The sequence below is a fragment of the Meleagris gallopavo genome, chromosome 17 (genome assembly GCF_000146605.3).
Source record: "Meleagris gallopavo isolate NT-WF06-2002-E0010 breed Aviagen turkey brand Nicholas breeding stock chromosome 17, Turkey_5.1, whole genome shotgun sequence".
NCBI classification, from domain to species: Eukaryota; Metazoa; Chordata; class Aves; order Galliformes; family Phasianidae; genus Meleagris; species Meleagris gallopavo.
In genome coordinates, this window is record NC_015027.2 from 12,945,883 (window position 1) to 12,969,510 (window position 23,628).

At 47.9% G+C, this 23,628-nt stretch overlaps 1 protein-coding gene across 1 annotated transcript in view; it reads right to left on the reverse strand.

Annotated features, from left to right (window-relative positions):
* TPCN1 (two pore segment channel 1) overlaps positions 1-23,628 on the reverse strand; it is a 62,604-nt gene that overhangs the window by 17,739 nt on the left and 21,237 nt on the right. Inside the window, exons 2-9 of the mRNA XM_010720581.3 lie at positions 11,172-11,296; positions 8,251-8,427; positions 6,542-6,655; positions 4,476-4,606; positions 3,793-3,881; positions 1,624-1,658; positions 945-1,003; positions 132-231 (exon numbers count right to left, since the gene is read on the reverse strand). Coding sequence (XP_010718883.2) covers positions 132-231; positions 945-1,003; positions 1,624-1,658; positions 3,793-3,881; positions 4,476-4,606; positions 6,542-6,655; positions 8,251-8,427; positions 11,172-11,296 — 830 coding nt within the window. The remainder of the gene's footprint in view (positions 1-131; positions 232-944; positions 1,004-1,623; positions 1,659-3,792; positions 3,882-4,475; positions 4,607-6,541; positions 6,656-8,250; positions 8,428-11,171; positions 11,297-23,628) is intronic.

The following is a 23,628-nucleotide window of genomic DNA, read 5'->3' on the forward strand; positions in this document are numbered from 1 at the left end:
CATTTTTTTAATTATTCTGCCACAGGGTCTCAGATTATTATACAGTGTTCCCAAGGGAACAGGAAAGACTCTGTTGGGCAGTGAACTCCAAATTTGGGCAGAGAAGTCAAAGGCTGTTAGTGGGTACTCACCAAGTTCATAATGAAGTACAATTCAATGGAGAGATACACTATGAAGAAGACACACGACCAAGGGTTCCGAGCATAAGATGGCATCATCACATCAGGGAAACTGTATCCAAAAGACAAGTTGAAGCACTGGAATGCTATGCTTCCACTACATAGGTAACAGTTTGTGTGTGCACACATTCATGGACCTGCACTTTTTTGCAAATCACAGCTGCTTATGGCACTAGCAATAAGCAGCAAGAACATGGAGGCACAGTACAAAGAAAAGGAAAAAGCAAATTTCCTGTTCCATAAAAACAAAGAAAGTGGATTTGTGGCATGGCTAAGGGTTGTAACATGTAGCAGTGACAGCAATATAGTCCTGGTATAAGGAGAACTACAGAATGCAACCTAAGATTTATTGTCTTTTGCTAATTTTGTAATCCTCAGAGCTCTCCCTAACAGCAGGTCAATATTTGTTATCCCCTTTTTACTAGATAGGGGAAGTGAAGCAGAGGAATAAGAAGTTACTTCACAACAATAAACTGCTATCTAACAAAGGAGTCAAACAGAAACTTTCCCTCCTTGGACCAGGGCCCAACCTTGCCCTTATTGCCCTCACAATGATGAACTGGCCTGAGTGGCCTAGAGATAACTCTGCATTTGGGGTCACGGCGTCCTTAAACAAAATACCAGTCCTTCCCATGCAGGCTAACCCAGGAAAATCTCTCTCATGCAGAGGGAACTGGTTATATTTGCAGACAGCATTTCTACAAATAAAGGCTCAGGATTTCTTTTGGGATAAAAGGAAAGATGCTTTCCTAGCTCCAAACTTACTTTGAAGTGGTCAAAAGTACAAAGAGATTCACGAGGCTGTTCTCTAAGGTATTGAAGTACTGAAAGAAAAAACACTCATGATAAAACGCAAACAGAATTTCACAGTGGTGTTTCATTCAGAAACAAACTATAAAACCAACACTTCAATACAGGCACTTCTACAGTTCCCCCATGCCTCCTAGCAGGAGGGTACTTTAGCACTGGTCCTTTTTAAAGGTCCCTGAAAGGTGGCATATGAAGGCTTAAAACAATTAAAAGCTAATCTACACATTTTGTAGCAATCACTCCCAGTAAGTTACAGACTTATTGCACAGCAGCAACAAGTGGCTGCTGGACTTTGACAGTCACTATCTGGAAAAGTCAAGCTTTCACTGCGGACAGGAGCAAGTGGCTTATTTGACTGAATTAAGACACAAGGAACAATTACATGAAAGCTCCTTTGAGACTCTGAGGAAGCTCCCTCAGAGTACAGTCTTCCTTCCCAGCAGGTGTTAAGCCTGGGTAAATCTGCCAGCTGCCTTGTCACACACAGCCTCTGCACTTCTTTTTACTGCTAGCACCAGCTAACATCTGGCCTCCCAGTTCACCATACAGAAATAAGCCACATCTATACAGTAATAATTGATTCTTGAACTAGACAAGATAGCACTTCAGCTCCCAAAGACTCAGTGGCACTCACGGGATCCGAGTGGTTTGGAGAAAACAAGTAAAAACCTACAGAAACAGAAGAGAGAAGAGGAGAGAGAAGAAACATGGAGTCTGTTTAGTTTCAAGTGAAAGCAAGGGATCTCTGCTCACAAAGAACAAAGTCACACCAGGAACCAGAAAGCCATTCTCCTGCATCACAGAGCACAGAATATCATAGAATGGCTTTGGTTGGAAGGAACCTTAAAGCCCATCAAGTTCCAAAGCCCATGCTGTGGGAAGGAGGTTGCCATCCACTAGATAAGACAGCCCAGGAACCATCAGCCTGGCCTTGAATGCCTCCAGCGATGGGACATCCACGGCTTCTCTGTGCAGCCTGTCCCAGTGCCTCACCACCCTCTCTGTAAAAAACGTCTTCCTAACATCTAACCTCAGCCTTGTCTGTTTTAGTTTAAGACCATTCCCCTTTGTCCTGTTACTATCAGACCATGTAAAAAGTTGGTCCCTCCTGTCTTATATGAGCTCCCTTCAGCATTGGAAAACCGCGGTGAGGTCTCCCTGGAGTCTTTTCTTCTCCATAATAAAAAAGCCAAGCTCCTTCACACTTTCTTCGTAGAAGAGGTGCTCCAGCCCTCTGGGACCTTCATTACCCTCCTCTGGACATGCTCCTATGGTTCTGCATCCTGTATTGGCGGCTCCAGGCCTGGATGCAGTACTCCAGATGGGGCCTCACAAGGGCAGAACACAAGAAGATAATCCCTTCCCTGCCCACTACCACCCCTCTGTTGATGCAGCCGAGGCAGGCCTTCCAGGCTGCCAAAGCACACAGATGCCCATATTCAGCTTTTCCTCCATCAGAAGCCCCAAGTCCTTCCCAGCAGGTCTGCTCTCAAAGAGTTCTTCTCCCAGTCTGTACACTTATCTGGAATTTTAAGCTCAAGGAGAGAAGGTTTAGACTGGATGTGAAGGGAAAGTTCTTCACAGGGAGAATGGTGAGGTGCTGGAACAGGCTGCCCAGAGAGGCTGTGGATACTCCATCCCTGGAGGCATTCAAGACCAGGTTGGATTAGGTCCTGAGCAAGCTGGTCTAGTACCAGATCTGGAGGTTGGCAGCCCTGCCTGTGGCAGAGGGGTTGGAACTTGATGATCTTTGGGGTCCCTTCCAACCCAAGCTACAATTCTATGATTGCCCCAACCCAAGTGCAACACCCAGAACTTGGACTTGTTGAATGTCATTAAGTTCCCATGAGCCCACTTTTAGAACCTGTCCCAGAATGCCCTAGTTGGTATCCCTTCCTTTGACTGTGTCAACTGCACCACTCAGCTTGGTGTCATCAGCAAACTTGCTGAGGATGCACTCAACCCCGTCATCTGTGTCATTGATAAAGATGTTGAAGAGCATCAGTCCCAAGACAAGGGGGATACCATTCATGACCAACCTCCATCTGGACATAGAACCATTGATCACAACCCTCTGGATGTGACCATCCAACCAATTCTGTGCCTTGGCTTTCCTGATCCCATCCCTGAATATCTAGGAGGCAAAGAATCACAGAATGGCTTAGTTTGGAGGGAACCTTCAAGATCATCTAGTTCCAATCTCCCTGCTGTGGGCTGGGATGCCAACCACTAGATCAGGCTGCCTTGGAACCCATCCAGCCTGGCTTTGAATGCCTCAAGGGATGGAGCATCCACAACTGGGCAACCTGTACTCTGCCCAGGCCACCTATCTCTGCTCCCACTGACTGTACTTTTCCTTCAGTTTGATCAGCAGGTTCTTGCTTAGCCATGCTGGTTTCCCACCTCTCCTGCTTGATTTCTTATGCAGGGGGATGGAGAGCTCTTGTGGTCTCAGAAAGGTGTCCATAAAGAACTGCCATCTCCATTCCATTCCTACGTCCCTGAAGACACTTTCCCAGGTGATCTCATCCTATAATTTCTTTAAAGAGCTGCAAGTTTGCTCTCCTGAAGTTCAGGGTCTTGACTCTACTCTTTGCCAGGCCCATGTTCCTCAAGTACTTGGGAAGTCTTCTCCATATTTACTGAGACATATTAACAAGTGCCATTTCACTGATCTTTTAGGAAAACAAATATTTTGAAGATAGGACTGTAACAAGTATGCTAGACACGTCTTCATAGAAGTCCAGACTAAACTTACTGAAGTTGACAGAGCATCAAAAACACTTCCATAAATACAACTCACCCAGGATGGCAAAGATCACCATGAAGAAAAGCAGAAGGAGAAGAATGTCAATAAATGGTGGGAGGGACTGGAAGATCTGACGCAGGTTTCTGAAAATGGAGAAAACATCAATAAACTAAAACTTGCATATTTTATCCTCTATGTGATAAGTGACAAAAAACCAACAAAACAGCACACTTGAGAATGACCTTCCTCCCACTCCTCCTCCAAGGATTAAAAATAGAGAGCAAGGTAAACTGACTCCAAGCTACTTATCTTCCCCTTTGCAGTCAGCTCAGGTACTGCAAGCGACGAGTACCACTGTCAGCTTTCTTTCTCCAGACTCAAGACATACCTCTGTAAATGCACTGAGCAGTTTAAAAGGCAAATGTAGGAGCCAAAGGCAAGGCATCCCCACTCACACGTTTGTGCTCCATGAGGTAGCTTATGCTGATGAGGACAGCACACATCAGCTCGTGTTCCGCAACTAGAGCCAAAGTTACTACCTATGGAATTTCCCTATGTAGGCAAGGCAGCAGGAACACTTCAATCTCAATTACAGAAGACTGCTGAGAACTGAACTGCTCATGAAAGATACTTCTTTTCCCTGAGCTGCCTGCCTGCCTGCCTGCTGCAGGACCAGCCTGCTTTTCCTCCACCACCTCCTCCATAAGAGCAGAAAAGCCAGGGGTCTGACCACTCACCTCCTGACTGCCCCGCAGTAGCGGCAGTCCACCAGGAAGATGCAGCGCAGAGCTCTTGTTATGCGGACATGCGAGGTCTGGCGCACCAACACCACAATGGCTTCTATGAACTGTACAAACAGCACACAGGTCTGCAAAAAAGGGGTTTAATGAGAGGCACGGCTGCAGTCTCCCTTGGGAAAGACAAAGCTCTCACTGATCACCCATTTCTTTAGGCACTTGCAAGGTGGGAACTGTCTCCAAGAGCTTGGAAACCTCACAAGAATCATTTGGCAGCTAAGACACTTCTCTAAGCTGCGCTTCTACAGTAAAGGCCAACAGTTACTGTGGTTCTTTGGTTCCCAAAGATGCTGACGGAGGAACACTGACAATCAATCAGATGGCTGTCAGCAGCTTTGCTGATGATGCAAAGCTGAGAGAAGTGGCTGACCCACCAGAAGGCTGTGCCGGCATTCAAAAAGACCTGGATAGGCTGAGAGCTGGGGGGTAAGAGGAAAATGAGGTTCAACAAGGGCAAGCGTAGGGCTCTTACACCTAGCGAGGAATAATCACATGCAACAGTACAGGTTAGGGGCTGACCTGCTGGATGGGAGCTCTGCAGACAGGGACCTGGGTTCCCAGAGGCCAACAGGTTGGCCATGAGCCAGCACTGTGTCCCTGTGGCCAAGAAGGGCAATAGTATCCTCAGATACACTGCACAGAACATAGTTAGCAGGATGAGGGAGATTCTCCTTACCCTCTGCTCTTCCCCAGAGAGGCCACACCTGGATCACTACGTTCAGTTCTGGGCTCCTGGTTTGAAGCAGACAGAACTGCTGGAGAGAGACCAGTGGAGGGCCACAAGGATGATGAGGGGCGTGTGACATCTCCCTTATAAGGAAAGGCTGAGACCTGGGGCTGTTCAGCCTGAAGAAGAGAAGGCTGAGAGGGGATCTTATAAATAATTATAAATTTCTAAAGGGAGAGTGTCAAGAGGGGCCAGGCCCTCTTTGGTGGTGTCCTGCAGCAGGACAAGGAGTAATGGGCACAAACTGGAACACAGGAAGTTTCATTATTATGGCCTGGACAGAGAGAAGTGACCCCAGTAGAATCTTGTAAGGTTCAACAAAGCCAAGTTTGAGATATGCACCAGGGTTGAGGCAACCCCCACTACCAACGCACGCTGGGGGACAAAAGGATGGAGCACAGCCCTGCCGAAAAGGACCTGGGGGTACCGGTGGATGGCAGCTGGACATGAGCCAGCACTGCGTCCTTGTAGCCCAGAAACCAACCGTATGCTGGGCTGCATCCAAAGCAGTGTGGCCAGCAGGGCGAGGGAGGGGATCTGCCCCTCTGCTGTGTGCTGTGAGACCTCACCTGCAGTGCTGTGTCCAGACAGGGAGTGCTCAGTGCAGGACAGACATGGAGCTGTTGGAGCACGGCCGGAGAGGGGCCACTAAAATGCTCCAAGGGATGGAACACCTCTCTGCAAGGACAGGCTGAGAGAGCAGGGGCTGTGCAGCCTGGGCAAGAGAAGGCTCTGGGGATACCTCAGAGCGGCCTTCAATATCTAAGGGGGAGCTACAGGAAAAAAGGGGACAGACTCTTCAGCAGGGTCTGGGGTGACAGAACAAGGAGAAATGGTTTCAAAGTAAAAGAGGGAAGATTTAGATTGGATATAAGGAAAAAGTCTTTTATGGTGAGGGTAGTGAGGCACTGGCACAAGCCCCATCCCTGGAAACATTCAAGGCCAGGCTGGGCCAGGCTCTGAGCACCTGACCAAGCTGTAGATATCCACGTTCATTGCAGAGGTGTTGGACCAGATGACCTTTAAAGGTCCCTTCCAACTCTTAAGAATTCTATGATTCCATTTGAACATGAGAAAAAAGTTTACTTCGAGGATGACAGAGCAGTGGAACAAGCTACCCAAAGAGTTTGTGGAGTCTCCTTTTCTGGAGGTATTCAGAACCTACCTAGACACTTTCCTGTGCAACCTGCTGCACGGAATCTGCTTTAGAAGGAATTGGACTAGGTAATCTCGAGACGTCCCTTCCAACCTTTACGATTCCACAGTTCTGTGAACTCACCTTCACCATAGTCCTCTTGTGTCTAATGAATGTGTGGAAGCCCAGCCATCTCATCTTCATTGAGAGCTCAAAGACTACCACCATTAATGCAAACAGCTCCAGGGTTGCATGGACCTGTTAAAATACAGCAAAGCTTAAACCAGCGCTTCTGATTACAAACACAAGCACAGAGGCCATGCTTCTGCCCCTTCTTTCTCCAAGAAGCATGTGAGTTTGGCAGCTTGGGATTGCAAATTTTTAGCTGAAGTGCACAAAATAGAGCTGCAGAGATAATTTACACAGAGAAGAGTTTTCTCTTGGAATAGGCTGCAAATAACGACAGACAGTGTCCTGATCAAGCTCAGTAAAAACACGGGAGCTTCTGGCAGCAGGAAAGGACACCTTCTCTGTTGAGTCATGCAAAATGTATCACAAAGACAGAAATTTCTTACAACTTTCACTTTAGCCATCCTTAAAACTCAAATGCTGTTATGCAGCTCTGACACATTTTGAGGAACATTTGGATCCAAAGGCTGTCAAACTCCTTTACTCCTTGACACACGCTCAGGATGCCAGTAGCAGCTCCAAAAGCAGATGCAGATTCTCTCTCCAAGAACAGCAGTGCTCCTAGCACTGTGCCTGACAGTGGTACCTTATGAAACTGTTGTGGACCAATACTACACACCACGGCTTGTCCATTCCTTCTTTAAAACTGTATTTTTTGAGGGTTAGACATCAAACTTCAGGTTAAACACACATGAGTTAAAAGGAGTTCTCACAACTGCAGGAGGAGAGGACGTGAGAAGGTTTAGCAACTTGTCCCAGGCTGAGAACCAGTGTGTTCTAGGAGCCTCCTATGTTCTAGCTTGCACCCACTGCCCCTTGTCCTGTCACTGGATGTCACTGAGAAGAACCTGGCTCCATCCTCCCGACACTCACCCTTTACATACTTACAACATTAACAAGGTCACCCCTCAGTCTCCTCTTCTCCATGCTAAGAAACCCTCAGCCTTTCCTTGTCAGGGAGACGCTCCACTCACTTTATCATCTCTGTGGCTCTGAGCTAGACTCTCTCAAGCAGTTCCCTGTCCTTCTTGAACTGAGGGGCCCAGAACTGCACACAATATTCCAGATGTGGTCTCATGGGGCAGAGTAGAGGGGGAGGAGAACCCCTCTCGACCTGCTAACCACAGGCGTTCTAACACAGCCCAGGATGCTACTGGCCTTCTTGGCCACAAGGGCACAGTGCTGGCTCACGGTCATCCTGCTGTCCCCCAGGACTCCCAGGCCCCTCTCTCCTATGCTGCTCTCCAGCAGGTCAGTCCCCAACCTATACTGGTACCTGGTTGTTCTTGTCCAGATGCAAGACTTTACACTTACCCCTGTTATATTCCATTAAGCCTCCCTATCAAAGCACATACACACTCCTGAGCTTTCTCAAGGAAAAAAAAAATAAAAAAGGCTTCTAAGTAGCTACAAAAGTGAAGATCTGCACAAACTTGGTAACCTGAAAGGTACCACTTTCAAAATTGGTCTATGCACCTCAGATGAAAACAGAAAAAACAGGATGTTTTGTTGGCTGGCATATCTGCTGTCAACCATTTTGCAGAACAAGCCAGATGGTTCTCTTGCTACTGCTACCTTCTTCCTCTCCTTTTAAACTTTTTTTTTACTCTTACCCATCCCTGCAAAACAAGCAGAATTCTACATTATGCCCCCAAAGTACTTACAAAGATGCCAAGACGGAGCATAGGAACAGCTGGTGCCTCGCAGAGAGACAGCAACAGGAGAAGCAGCGCTGCACTCAGCTCCATCAGGTAGAAAAGGTGATTGTGTGCAAAGAGGTAGGCAGCAAGTGCTTTGGCATTTTTGGGGTGTGTGAAGAATTTATCATTATTTTCTCCTTCCTAAGGCAGTAGGGATAAAAAAGAAGAGAGCAGCATTAATGACTCAGTGCTATACCAGAGCTTTCCACCTAACTTTACCTAATTCCCAGAGTACTCTCACTTTACAGCCTGACATTCATCTGCTTACTAAAAAACGCTGAAGATGCATGGGGCATCCCCCTCCATTCATAAGCACATTTCAGCAATGAAGCTCATTAATATCCACAAACTTTCATTTTGAAAACTCTTGAGTCTTTTCAAAAACAAGAGCAGCCCTGGAAGGCTTTATAAAGGCATGCAAACTTCAGTCTACATCACAACACAAACACTGCACATCATTTACTTGCAACCACTTCCACACGTCTGCAGCCTTCTTTGATTAAACTTCTCCAGGACAGAACATAAAAACACAAGATAAGCTCTAGAGCATGTGGCTGACAGTTGCTCTGCTCCTTATCTTGGCCTTGTAGGATGCCTGTGTGAAAACAAACTTCAGAACAGGCAGTAAAGGAATTTGAAAAGAGAGACAAACCACAAAAAATTAACACATATCTATGCTGATATGTCACTCCCTCTTAACAAGAGATCTTAATATTAAGGGGACAAATATTCCATCTGAACAAATTGTCTACAGCTGATTTTAAATAGCTGCATCATCACTATTTTCACTTCTATGAAAAAACTTTGTTTGCTTAGAATTTAGAGCAGGTTTTTTCACATAGAACCATCCAGCAGCTTGTTTCTTGAGCCAATGGTTCAAGCCAGGGGGCTTCTATCTATTCTATTCTAAGGGAAACTTTCTGGCTCTTGGAAATTGTCCTAAGAGATCACTTTTTCACAGCTGAGATGCTTTTCAATTCTGAAGCATCATAGAATGGCCTGAGTTGAAAAGGACCACAATGACCATCTAGTTTCTATGCTGTGTGCAGGTCACCAACCAGCAGCCCAGGCTGCCCAGAGCCACATCCAGCCTGGCCTTGAATGCCTGCAGGGATGGGGCATCCACAACCTCCTTGGGCAACCTGTTCCAGCGCCTCACCACCCTCTGGGGGAAAAACTTCCTCATAACATCCAACCTAAACCTCCCCTGTCTCAGTTTCAAACCATTCCCCCTTCTCCTATCACCACCCACCCTCACAGTCATTTCCCCTCCTGTTTATTTGCTCCCTTCAAGTACTGGAAGGCCACAGTGAGGTCTCCCCACAGCCTTCTCTTCTCCAAACTGAACAAGCCCAGTTCCCTCAACCTTTCCTCACAGCAGAGCTGCTCCAGCCCTCTGACCATCTCAGTGCCTCCTCTGGACCCACTCCCAGAGCTCCACGTCCTTCCTGTGCTGGGGACCCCAGGCCTGGACGCAGCGCTGCAGATGGGGCCTCACAAGAGCCGAGTAGAGGAGGACAATCACCTGCCTCTCCCTGCTGGCCACCCCTTTTTTAATGCAGCCCAGAACACGGCCTTCCGGGCTGCGTGCACGCACTGCCTCTCGTCCAACTTCTCGTCCATCAGGACCCCCAAGTCCTTCTCCGCAGGGCTGCTCTCAAGGAGGTCTTCCCCCAGTCTGTATAAACACCTGGGATTGCCCCAGCCTAATACAGCACCCTCCGCTTGGCCTTATTGAACCTCATTAGGTTTCATGTATGTATTTATTTAAATATATTTCCAGGTAAGCAATTACTGTAAGGATGGTAAATAATTACTACTGCAACAGAATAACTGATTGCAAACAAGACTAGAAACAAGACTAGGAAACAGGACCTCCTTTAAGAGGGGAGGCACTCAAGATTCATTCAGGAGACAGTTTCAAATACTTCTCATTTTGGCATCTCACAGGCAAGCTCACATTCTGAGTAAAAGCAAACAAACACTGCCAGGTCAGGGAGCCAGACTGCGAGCAGGACAAAAGCAACAGCAAGCTCCATCCAATGCAAGCCCCCAGCTCCAAAGGAGAGCTAGCTTACATCAGCAGGGCATTCTTATTCATGCCTGAAAAAACACATTTGCAGAATGAAAAAACAGTCTAAATTCTGCCTCTTGGTAGCCAAGCAATTATAAACGTGGCTGAGCAGTAAAGTCTCCTATCCGGATGTTTGCCTGCAGCTACTGGTTCACGTAAACAATCTGCATACTTTTTAAGTTATGCCTACTCCATTTCAAGGACACTGTTATTATGGACATTGGTCAAGGCAGCAACAAGACTAATCTGCATCTGAAGGGCCGAGCCTGCTGCGTACATTAACATCAGACACTGCAGCAACTCAGTGAAGCTTTGCAGAACATCTCTGATAATCATGAGTTTAAACACAAGCCCAGGACAGGCTGGGGTTACCACTCTGTTGCAAGCTGAAGTGTTACCAAGGTCCTAGCATAGAGGTTATAAACCGTCAGGGGAGCAACAGTCCTCAGTTCTGCAGGGTAGGAGCTAGGAGGAGCAAATATCAGACACCCTGCGGCAGCTCAGGCAACAAAACCAGCTGGGTCCAAAGCACTTAAACTTGCAATGCAACTCTCTTTAAAGAGAACAAAGAGGAGCAGGGAGGAAGGATGACCAGAGAGCCAGCACCACCATTTTCCGTGGTCCCCAAATGTCTTGTAAAACCCTTCAAGATACACTCTGGCATATTCCCATTCTTTGAGCAGACTCCTTTCTAAAACTTCTATTTACTTCTTTTTTTAACCTGGAGACTGAAGCCCTCTCCTTAAAACCAAGAACTATCGTAACTTCGGAAGACTATTTTTTGCACTGCACACCAAGCATCAGGGCTCACCTGGAGGTAGATTGCTGCCTCTTGGTAGTTCATTTCCCAGTTGTGTTGGGCAGAGCTCTGCTTTGCACAGCAGTCCCCTGCAGCAGGGCTGGATGCATCATTTATAATGTCGTAGCTACCACCATCTGTAGCAGTACAAAAAGAGAAAAAGAGAAAAATTGGTTTGCAATTAAGTGAGTAGAGACTGACTGGGGAGAATACAAAATAGCAAGGTGGTAGGACAAGATATAAGCATCAAGACATGGCAGAGAAGCCAAGAAAACTGGCAGTTTGTACACGGAGTAACAGACTGTTCCAACAGGAAATTTTAAAAGACACACCAGGACTCAGCACTCCGACATCGGAATGCTCCTAGAAAATCATCAAAAAACTTATTTAATGCAATAAGTGGTTCTCCTGGCACAGGAGAATATAGAATTGCTTGAGTTGGAAGTGATGCTTAAAGGCTCCTCCCTTGGCCAACACCTCTGCAATGCACAGGTCACTCACAGCTCCACCAGCTGCTCAGCGCCCCGTCCAGCTTGGCCTTAGGTGTCTGCAGGAACAGAGCATCCACCACCCCTCCAGGCAGCCTGTGCCAGTACCAAATCACCTTCACTGTAGAAGACTTTCCTAATATCCAATCTAAATCACAGAATAGCCAGGGTTGGAAGGGACCTCAAGGATACAAATCTCCAGCCCCCCTGCCACACGCAGGGCCACCAACCTCCCCATTTCATAGCAGCCCAGGCTGCCCAGGGCCCCATCCAACCCGGCCTTGAACACCTCCAGGGATGGACGGGGCATCCACAGCCTCTCTGGGCAGCTGTTCCAGCACCTCACCACTCTCATAGTAAAGAACTTCCCCCTGACACCTAACCTAAATCTTCCCTCCCTCAACTTAAAACCATTTCCCCTTGTCCTGCTGTCATCTACCCTTTCCAAGAGTTGACTCCGCTCCTATTTGTAGGCTCCCTTTAGGTACTGAAAGACTGCAATGAGGTCACCCCACAAAATTCTCCAGAATCTACCCTCTTCTACTTAAAAAACATTTCCCTTTCTCCCATCACAACAAACTCTGCTAGTCTGTCGTCTCCTTTCTTACAGCTCCTTTAGATATTGAAGGCCGCTCTGAGGTATCCCCAGAGCCTTCTCTTGCCCAGGCTGCACAGCCCCTGCTCTCTCAGCCTGTCCTTGCAGAGAGGTGTTCCATCCCTTGGAGCATTTTAGTGGCCCCTCTCCGGCCGTGCTCCAACAGCTCCATGTCTGTCCTGCACTGAGCACTCCCTGTCTGGACACAGCACTGCAGGTGAGGTCTCACAGCACACAGCAGAGGGGCAGATCCCCTCCCTCGCCCTGCTGGCCACACTGCTTTGGATGCAGCCCAGCATACGGTTGGTTTCTGGGCTACAAGGACGCAGTGCTGGCTCATGTCCAGCTGCCATCCACCGGTACCCGCAGGGCTGTGCTCCATCCTTTTGTCCCCCAGCGTGCGTTGGTAGTGGGGGTTGCCTCAACCCTGGTGCAACACCTTGCGCTTGGCTTTGTTGAAGATCCCGTCCCTTGGGTGTGGAGTGTACCACACAGTTTGGTGTCATCTGCAAACTGCTGAGAGTGCACTCGATGCCACTGTCAACGTCATTAATGAAGATTTGGAAGGGCACTGGTCCCAGCACTGACCCCTGAGGGACATCACTCATCACTGATCTCCATCCCGACATTGAGCCATGACACTATGACCACTACGAGCACAACTCCCTGGGTATGCTCTCACAACCAGTTCCTCATCCATCAAAGAGTTCACCCATCAAATCCATGTTTCCCATTTGGAGAGAAGGATGTTAGTGGGGGACCACGTCAAAGGCCTTACTGAAGTCCTGACAGATAAGACCAGCAGCTCTTCCCTTGTCCACTAACAGTTACACCACCATAAAACCCATTAAGTTGGCAAGGCAGGACCTGATCTGTGCTGTCACATTCACAAAATACAACCAGCAGCCAAACTAGAAATAAGCTAACAGAGGTCTCTGGGGATGTGCAACCCGCTAAGTAGACATGAGCTTGCAAGAGAAACGCTGGTTTTTTGCATATAAGAGGTCCAGTGAAGAAGGGAGCAGAGGACTACAGACAACACGGGAAACCAGTCTAAGAACAAAAGCTGTATGGTACGCTAACAGCAGTGGCACGGTATTTTCAGAAGAACATCCCATTTTGTCAGAGCTCTCCACAGTCGTTAAACAATGCATCTTTGCACCCTCCTTTTGGTGTAAAAGAGTACCGATATCCTTCCGATGAAAGAAAAAAAAAAAGTCAAAAAATGGATTTTGCTGATCTCAGATTTATTTTAAATTGTTTAAGAGATGCATAAAGTAATGCTTTATTAAACATTTGCACAAGACTTCCAAAAAATTCCATTTTAAATATACAATTCAATTGCAAAAAAGCAACTGCCAAGCATGTACACTGAGTGCCCTTCCCAGGAAAGCTAAGCAGGGCACCTGTATAAACTCCACAATACTTGATAGTGTTGTGTTCTACAGCCTCAGTGCTATTAAGACACATGAAAACGAAGCCAAAAAATGTTACAGTCATCATGTATCATGCAAAAAGATAGCATCATTTTGTTTCTTCTTCCGGGAAGGGAACTTTTATTTTGCAGCTCTGGGGCTCTATGTGAAGGGCTGCCCCTGCACTCAGGTCCCCAGACCTGACAGCTCCCAGTCCACACAGAGTCTTGCTCTTAGGCACTCCTATCCTCCATAGTCTCCTGTTGCCAAAGAGGAAACGTCTCAAATTATCTTGACATTATCTTGACAATGCAAAAAGTGCTGATTTCCCCCTTTTATAAGCACAGGAACTGTGTTTGTGTTAGGAAAGTAGAGAAAAGTGACAGAAAGATTCTTTTCCTCTCTTATGAAGGCATGTTGAGGATTTGCTGCACCTCTTTTCTATGATAAAACAATCCTTGCTAAACCAGGAGATTCAGGTTTTCTAGAAAGCCCTCAGGAGTTACAAGAGTCTGACCCAAACCTACATGCACATCAGTAGAAATAGCACTGCTTGCCCTGCAAGGTCGGGAAGTCCCATGCCAAAGCACAGCTGCCTCTCCCACCCACATCGCACAAAGCTCCCTCCTACCTGAGCCGTGAGAGCAGATGCTGACACTCCCACAGCATTAAGCCTGCTTCTCTTCCTCGCTTCTCCATTCTCTAAAACACCACTGCAAGCCTGAAAGTTCCAATGCAGCCCACTGCTGCCCAACGTCCCCAGGCTTTGCTGGGCGACATGTGCCAGCCCAGCCTCCTCCCAGTGTACCAAAGCCATCTGTGCCAGCCGTAGCACTACTGGCACAGCTCTAAAGCATGACACCACAGCTCCTGAGCTGCCCGCTCCAAACGGCCTGGGCTGCCTGGTGGAGCTGCAGGAGCAGAGCCCAGGGCCCTGCACAGCTCCTCGGAACAATGAGCACCTGGAGGAATCCAGCACCTTCTGCGATTTGAGAGGTATCGAGTCAACAACACCTTGGCTACACCAGCTCTTCCAGATAAAAGGGACGTGCAAACCAGGCTACCAGCTGTGCCACTGTGTTACTAGAACACGTTCAAGTGTTAAGGACATCAGAGCAAATCTACAAAGTTGTGCAGTACTGAACAAAATGCCGGGATGCTGCACCTACCAAAAGGTGCCAAGCTACCTCCAATTTTCAAATAATTCTTTCAGAGACAAAGCTGGCTTTGTAAAGGACTAACTCAAGGAAAAGCTGTACCATAAGAAAGAAGAAAAAAGAAAAAAGAGGATATCCCTTTGTGTTTCACATACAGAAGACTCACAGCTAACAGAAGGGATGGCCCAGCAAGATCAAGTTTGTAAATACTAAACAGCTCTCAGAGATAGAAGCCACAAACAAACAAACAAACAAACAAACAAGTTCTAGAAACCAAGACATCCTCCTCATGTCTACACCAGCAGCATTTTGCAGGCACAGAGAACAAACAGCATATTGGCAAAGCATTCCAGTGCAGAGCTGCATTTTGAGGATCAGCTCCTTCCCCCATCAGGTACCAGAAGGCTGCTCAGTATCCCCGAGGCAAGAACATAATCTGGGCAACAAATAATAAAAAATAATAATAAATTCGAAGATCATCTCTGACTGTTTACTTGGCAGCCCTCCAGCTAGCTAATTTCCTCAGCTGCTCCCATGATAACAATGACACAGACTAATACAACCCCTGCTCCGTGCTGCAGGACATCCCCAGCAGTTTTACCATTAGTACTGAGTCAATGAGATGGGAGAATCTCTCCACGGGGCTCCCACAGTCCTTGGGGTAGATGGCAGGCTTGGAAGCCGTGGCACAGGAGCGCTGTGAGCAGGAGGTAAGGCAGAGTCGAGACTCCTCTGTCTCAAAGCCAGTCTTCACTTCTGGGACAGCATTTTCCTCTGCTCTCTGCAGAACTACACGCGCTCTGCCCTCCCTTTGAAGGTGGCTCACATCTCAGTTGCTGTGCAGTGCTTCCCCGCTGCTGTCCTAGAGGAGGATGTTTGAATGTTCTGCTGCTGGACAAAGGGATTTTAAGTGTGAGTGCAGCTGTAAAGCAGGTTTTGCACACCAAGCTCTCTTATTTTGGCACGTAGCAGGATTTGCTCACCAGAGAGCATGAGGAACTAATGGGAAAAGAGTCAGAGTGCTGACACCACTGACTCGTCATAGCAAGACTTCTCCCTTACCTCCCTCCACAAAAAAAAAAGAAAATAGAGGTTGGTGAAGTTCACGGTGTGAGGGGCATGACAGCAAGCAAATGGAGCTGCTCACAGATGGCAGAGCTTCCTTCCACACTCGTGCAACTTTTCCCTGGTGCTCCCTGAGATGGGAAAGAGGGAGGGGAAAAAAGAAAGGCAGAAAAAAAAAAAGAAAAAGAAAAAGAAAAAGCAAAACCAGCTGGCTGCTTACACAAGGCATCCGGAATGACACTGCCGGGACTCCAACATTTCCATTCAGTGCAGTGGAGCATGCTCCTGTGTAAATAGTTTCCATATGTCATCATTACAATAAAAAATAAAAAACAAAAAGAAAGGAAGAGCGAGCATAAACTCTCCAGAGCCCAAACCTTTCCCTTCACAAAACAAATTCCCTACTTAGGGGAACTAAATGCTCTCCGGGCAAACAAATTTCTCTCATTCGGAGGGAGGAGGGGGGCGGGCTCCTGCAGCAGTTTTGGGAGCAGAGAGCAGGGCCAAGGAGGGGATGGGGAAGAGAGCATGCTCACAGGAAGCAGGGAGAAGCCAACCTTCCCAGCCAGCCTATTTTAAGCTAAGCTGAAGACAATTAGCATTTTCAGTGTTTGATCTTTGGTGCTTGCATTTGTTTTACTAAACGAAATAATTTAAAGATCCAACTGGTTAACCTCCTACCAGCTAGCTAGCTACAGGCTAGCTCTTACATTTGCCTCCGAGCTTCCTCAGTTTGGTTCTCATTAGCCTGCTTTGCAGATGTTCTGCTTTCCAGATCCAAGAGGCTGTTCACAGTGTTTCAATGAAGCAGCTTTAGATGGCTCCAGTTAGAATCCAGAGCCATGCATCTTCACCTGACTTAAGAGGGCCTTCTCTTAGAAGGTTGAGGAAGGTCTTGGTGCTGCTGCTGGCTGCCATGCTGTCTACACAGCGCTGTTTCAGTAAGCACACCCTGTTGGCAGAGAGCTGCAAACTGCATGGAAGGCAGGGCAAGTAATGTCATTCAGCAAAACTGTTCCTATAACTAAATACGCCATTCATACTGCTGACATACCCCATACACTCATTGTAGGACAGCAAAATGCAATCTGCTAGTGTGAGGAGCTGCATTCACTAGAAGCATTTCCCTTGGCAAGCAAACAAAGAAGTGCAGAGGATTTGAGAATTAGGAGGCAGGACATCTTCATTCACACTGCCTTGAGAGTCCCTGACAAGTGTGTACATCACTGCTCTGTCAAGGAGCACACTTTTAGAGATCTTTCCTGGGGACAGCAGCATCCCCCAGTTGGAGCTGGACACCGATCCAGAAGTGCCTGCTGACCAAGGCTCTTGGAGCTAGGCATGTTTCCAAAGTGTGCTGCACAAGTCCACAGAATTGTGCAACTCAGGCTCAGTGTGCGAGCATCGCCCTTGCTGGGTCTGATCCCTGTGCAAGCACCAAGAGCAAAAGCAGCCCACGCTGCAGTTTCTCAATGATTGCTGCACTTCACCATTTAACTAGTGTCTTCTCATTTCAAGCACTGCATTTCTCAGTACCATACCACCTCAATCTCTGTTACCATCTGTCTGGACTGCATACCCATTATTACCCAAACTTTGCTAGACACAGGTTCATGCTTTCAGTTTAAGGGAAACATAACCAGGAATCCAGCAATGCTGTACTTGCACCATGGAAGATGGCAGATCCCAGCAGCACCAAAGCTGTCCTGGGGATCCAGCACTGGGACTGGTTGCAGCATCAGATTGCCATGCTGGTTCTCAGCTCCTGAGAGCATGAACCAACAGTACAGAAATAGGATGGCAAAGAGTCTTTGGTACCTCCAAAGACTCTCAGAAGCAATCCTCTCCAGGATAGCTCTTCATCAGCTGAACCTGTGGCTCACATACTACAGAAGATGCAACTTCATGAAAACATGAAAAAAAGATGGCAACCCTTCCTCAACACAAGGCCTTCAGTCCCAAAGCCCAGATTTGAAACAGCACACAAGGGAGGCAAACCCCAAAAGCAGCAATGTCCAGGACGTAGGCAGATCCTAAAGGTGTCCAGTCTGTTAGCACTGCATCAGCACTAACGATAGCATTTCCTCTTCCAAGTGTCTACAACGCCACATAGCTTCACCTCCAGCTGATTCACTGTTTCACTCCCCACCAATGCAGTCAATAAGAAACTGCTCCTTTTATTCAGGTGCTGAGGCATGAACACACATTTGTTTCTTCAAGGCCAGGCTCGCCAACCTGGGAGAAAGAAAGCTGGAAGCTGCCTAGAACGCACAGCTGATTTAGCTCCTAGCCATGCATCTCAGAGGTGAGAGACACTGCTGTCAGTGCTTGGTTGCCACTTCATCTCTGTGCCAGTTGAAGCATCCCACGACAAATCCTTTAGACCCAAAATATCCCACTACCCATCTTGTTTTCAGGAGATGCTATGGGAAGGAGTTTAACAGCCATGAGGAGGAAGCCTAAAAACAATTTACCAGCATGAGTAAAACAGGGCATCTCCAACAGAGCACAGAAACAGCACGCTGCTGAACACCTCAAGTCAGCAGAACTGAGTCAGAACGCAGCAGCAGCCTCGGGTTCTTTGTCTTGCTGAATTCTCACAGCGCTCGCTGGCTGTGAGCCTCAACAAACAAAGCTGCTCCAGCTTCCCAGGTAACACACACAAGCTTTCAGAACACGCATGTTGCCTCTTCCTGTTAGTGCTAGAAGACAATTGCAGGTTCCTGTCCTTCCATTTGAGGAGGCAGTGAGTTCCTGCAGCACACACACCAGCTCACTTCGTGCTGCCATCCGCCACACTGCAGGGAGCTGAATCCGCACGAACGACGAGCAGATGCCCCTCAGCACGGTAAGCCACTTTTTGTACATTATTGCCTCTTATCAACTGTGCTGCCTATCTTCTTATATGGAATACAATTTAAACTCCGGGCTGTTTACAGGACCGCCATATTCTCGCTAACATCTGCACCACGAACACTTAAAAACACCAATGCACAAGCTAAACTCAGTGACAGAAGAGCCAAAGCATCCCAGGGAACTGCTTTGTTCCAGCAGGCGCCGTGCTTCCAGACAGCTCTTGCTCTCAGACAGCAAAGCCAGCACTGAGGTAACAGCCTGCTCTGCGCTCACTAACCGCTGAGCTGCGAGGATTCACACAAACGTTTCCTTCCTGCTCCTCCCTGCTGGGGACAATGGGACATTCCTAAGTAAAATCAAAGAAAATAAACAGTTATAGGCTTCAAAGAAAACAGGGATGAGAGCAATTCATAGACTTCATGGAAAGGTCCACACGCTCCCACAAGGGAGCCAGAACCAGGCACCTGCACAGTGTGAGTGCACATAACAGAGGAGGCTCTGCTTCTTTTAACAAAGCTAGAATTGCAGTGCTGGATCCAAAGCATTTATAATCAGCAAGAGTCACAGAAGAGGAAGGCCGCATTAGGAAAACATCGTTAAGAATTACAGCCTCAGCTTCTGCATTCAGCCAAATTGCTGCCTGCTTCACACACTTTGTGATCTTACCTCCGTACCACAAGGAGAAGCCAAAGTCACAACAGAAGAATCTCCTACAGCCTCACATTACCCAACTCTTAGCAAGGGACGTGCCCTATGATCCTGCCAGCCCAACCACTTTACAGCAACCAGGGCTTTAGAAATACAGAGATAAGATTATTCTGTAACTGAAATTAAATAAGTGAGCTGTTGAAACAGCTCACTTTGAATGGATAAAAAAACCTACCAAACCAAACACACTACAGTTTTTGTTGAATCCAACTAAAAAAGACACAAGCTGTGCCCAAAGCTCTGACTTGGGAGAAAGGCCAGACATGAAATGTATGCACATTTTTATAACCCATAATTTTATAAGGAAGTAACAGAAAATGAAAGAGACAACATCAGAATCCCTCAGATAAAGGTTTGTGTTGTTGTTTTTTTAAACACACCCTGTTACATGAATGCATTTCCTCTTTTTGTTCCAAAAAGGGGAAATGAATGCCTCATCATTTTAACATGTTAAAACGTTAACGTTCAACACGATGCTTTAGTATCAACACAACGTCAGCATTTTAAAAACATGCTCCTTATCTTGACTTCCCAAAGCAGAGCCTTTGGATTTTCCTGATGCAGTTTGGAAAGATGTTCGATAGAGCTGCAACCCGGCCAGGTCCGCCTTCCAGCTACAGCTGCCTGCAGCTCCCTGGGAAAGCTGCAACATCAGCAGCAGGAAGCAAAGAGGAAGTGCTTTGCTTCCCTGAGAAAGCAGCAAGAATCTCAGCAACAAACCTGCATGGCTATAGCTCTCAGGGTCCTTGCAAATTAGCAGAGCTCCCCACCACACAACACCAACTCGCACTCGTAACATTCTGCAGAGCTCAGCCCAGGGCAATCTGGGCCAGTTTCTTTGCAGAGGACAAGCGCCCTGCAATGAAGCTCTCTCAACTACTGCAGAGAGGCAGCTGCCTAAATGATGGCCCTCCACCTCCATTGGTCTCTGCAGCCCAAGTACGTGTTGCATCTTGGTGCCAGCCCTGGAGCACAACTCGGATGCAGATGGCCAACGCAACGGTAACTGGACACGTGTCGTGCTGGCCTGCAGACACAGCTATAGCAAGAGAACAAGTAAAATTCAATAATTCCATGGCAATATTCTTCTGTCCTTCTGCTGCACACTGTGACCAAAAAAAAGTGATTTACAAAGCCCAGCAGAGTTTGTGGTGTTGATGGGACTCTGCTACACCAGTTCTTTTGAAATACAGCACTGCCACATTGAAACCTCAATGTCCCAGCCAGGCAAAAGCAGGCTGCCAACAGCAGAGGAAGATGCTCATTAAAGAAAGGGGAAAACCCCAACCTCCAGTGCTGTGTAACTACTCTCTTCAATATTTTTTAAAAAGGAAAGATTCCTGCATATTTGATGGACACTGCTACTGGCAGGCACTAGAAAGGTCACAGGTTGGAGAAGAAAGAAGGAATTAAACCATCAGTTTGGCAGGTTCAAGCCAGAAGTCAGAGGGCTGTCCCCAGATCGGTCCTTACATCAGGTCTGACCTCATATGGAGCTGAAACACATCATTTTGATTACAAAAGTTACCAGCACTGTAGATCCCCTGAGTCCTCCAGCATGGTTCCAAACCCTGCTGTCAGACACCTGCCCAAACCTCTCCAGCTTCAGCCAGCAGGCAGGCATTGGTCCTGCCCCATCTCACAGCCTCCCGCTCAGGGCACTGCTCTGCTCAGCCCTCAGATGAGCTGGAATGAGGGCACTGTAAGCATGCCAAGCATTAACACACATCCATTATTGCAGCCAGCACAGATGGAAGCATTACCCCCCCACCCCCCATGACTGTTACTTATTTGAAAAATGCAGGAATACATGTGCCCCTAAGAAAGCATCAGCTGAAAATGCTATGCTACTGCCAAGACAAGTATCTTGTCACCTCACAAATAAATAAATGCATGACTTTGGGTTCATATGATGCTCTTGCTCATAAGCCCACACCGATTGACACAGAAAACTGCCCTTTAATTCCAGGTTTTAGAAGAGCTACTGCTGGCTTCCCATTATTTTGCTTGGAAATCCTGTCTGGCTGGCTGACCAGCAGTCACTGTCCTGTTGATCTCCTTTTGGGGCTGGAAGAAAGACACTGTCTTAGCAGCAGTCAGACTGTCATTCCCAAAGGCTGAAGAAAAATAAATAAATAAATAAAAATCTGCTGATACTTAAATGCTGAACTTCAGAATCAGCTAGCACTCAGCGTTTTGAAGCCTCTCCTTCCACAGCTATAAGAGATAAGGCCCTGTCACTAATCTTGTATTTAAAAGGAAGGGCCTCAGCCTTGGTCACTTTCTTCCCCCTTCCCAACCCAAATGCCAACATTCTCTGTACTAAGTTGCTCAGCAGCATTTTCTCAATTCATCAGGACCAACTTGTTTGCACCTGCCAGCAGATCAGAACAAAGCAAAGCATTCAATACTACTCAAGAGTGACAGGGCAGATCCAAGAGAGTTTCAGCAAACGCTCCTCTACTCAATCACATTTCCAGTGCTTCTGGTTTGCTCAGCGCCTTGCACAGACAGCAGTCCCATCTGTGCCAGGAAAAACAAGCAGCTGTGGAGCCAACAGCAGCATTTTCCTGTTTCAGCGGTGACTCACCAGCAGTGAGCTATGCAACCAGCTGGGTATGCAGCCAGTGTTGCAGGAACATTGCACATGGGGACAGATTATGCCCCAGCCCTTGTGCCTCTAAGCAAGCTCTGATCACTCCTCATCCAGCGTGACCATCCCACGGCGAGGAGGAGACAGGCTGTGGAAATGCTGGTAAGGCTTCTGCCTTTGGAGCCCCAGCGCCGCAGGCTGACAGCCTGTCACTCCACCTGTATCTGATCACACTGTGAGACACACGACCACTCACTAGTGCAGTTTGACCCTGGAGAGGTTTTAGCATTCCCATCAGCAGGATGGATCACCGAGTCTTAATGCTACAGGCACTTGTTTGTTTAGCTACCAAGAGGAGGAACACATCTGCATAGCCAGTGAAATCCTTCAGAGGCCTGCACTGCTCCTGCATACAAACCTTCCCAAACTCATTGAAGATAGTGCAAGTGTTCTCAAAAATACGGTTATAGTTGGAATAAAATGCAGGTGACCAGGCATTCCCAGCTGACAACATCTACGCACACGTGTGAGAGGCAGTCACAGAGAGCTGCTAACCCAATCAGCCCCCCAGCACCAGAAAACTTAACAGTGCATGGACGCTCATCCTCGATTTCATTTTGTGGGAGCACAAAAAGCAAAGCCTTTCCTTGCAAGCCAGACTGAGATCAGAAGAGCAGCACTGCATACTCCAGGCTATGACTCAATGTCAGCAGACCCCCCAGTACCCTGCATACCTTTTGCAGGCACTGCAGTGTTGCAGCAGAGCAGAGCTGAGCTGAGCTGAGCAGAGCAGAGCTGAGCAGAGCAGAGCTGAGCAGAGCTGAGCAGAGCTGAGCTGAGCAGAGCTGAGCAGAGCTGAGCTGAGCAGTGCAGTGCAGTGCAGAGCAGAGCTGAGCAGTGCAGAGCTGAGCAGTGCAGTGCAGAGCTGAGCAGAGCAGAGCTGAGCTGAGCTGAGCTGAGCAATGCAGAGCTGAGCTGAGCAGAGCAGTGCAGAGCTGCGCAGAGCAGTGCAGAGCTGCGCAGAGCAGAGCTGAGCAGAGCAGTGCAGAGCAGAGCAGTGCAGTGCAGAGCAGAGCAGTGCAGTGCAGAGCAGAGCTGAGCACTGCAGAGCAGAGCAGTGCAGAGCTGAGCACTGCAGAGCAGAGCAGTGCAGAGCTGAGCAGAGCAGTGCAGAGCAGAGCTGAGCACTGCAGAGCAGAGCAGTGCAGAGCTGAGCAGAGCAGTGCAGAGCTGAGCAGAGCAGTGCAGAGCAGAGCAGTACAGTGCAGTGCAGAGCTGAGCAGAGGTGAGCAGTGCAGTGCAGAGCTGAGCAGAGCAGAGCAGAGCTGAGCTGAGCTGAGCTGAGCTGAGCAATGCAGAGCTGAGCTGAGCAGAGCAGTGCAGAGCTGCGCAGAGCAGTGCAGAGCTGCGCAGAGCAGAGCAGAGCTGAGCTGAGCTGAGCTGAGCAATGCAGAGCTGAGCTGAGCAGAGCAGTGCAGAGCTGAGCAGAGCAGAGCTGAGCAGAGCAGAGCAGAGCTGAGCAGAGCAGTGCAGAGCAGAGCAGTGCAGTGCAGAGCAGAGCTGAGCACTGCAGAGCAGAGCAGTGCAGAGCT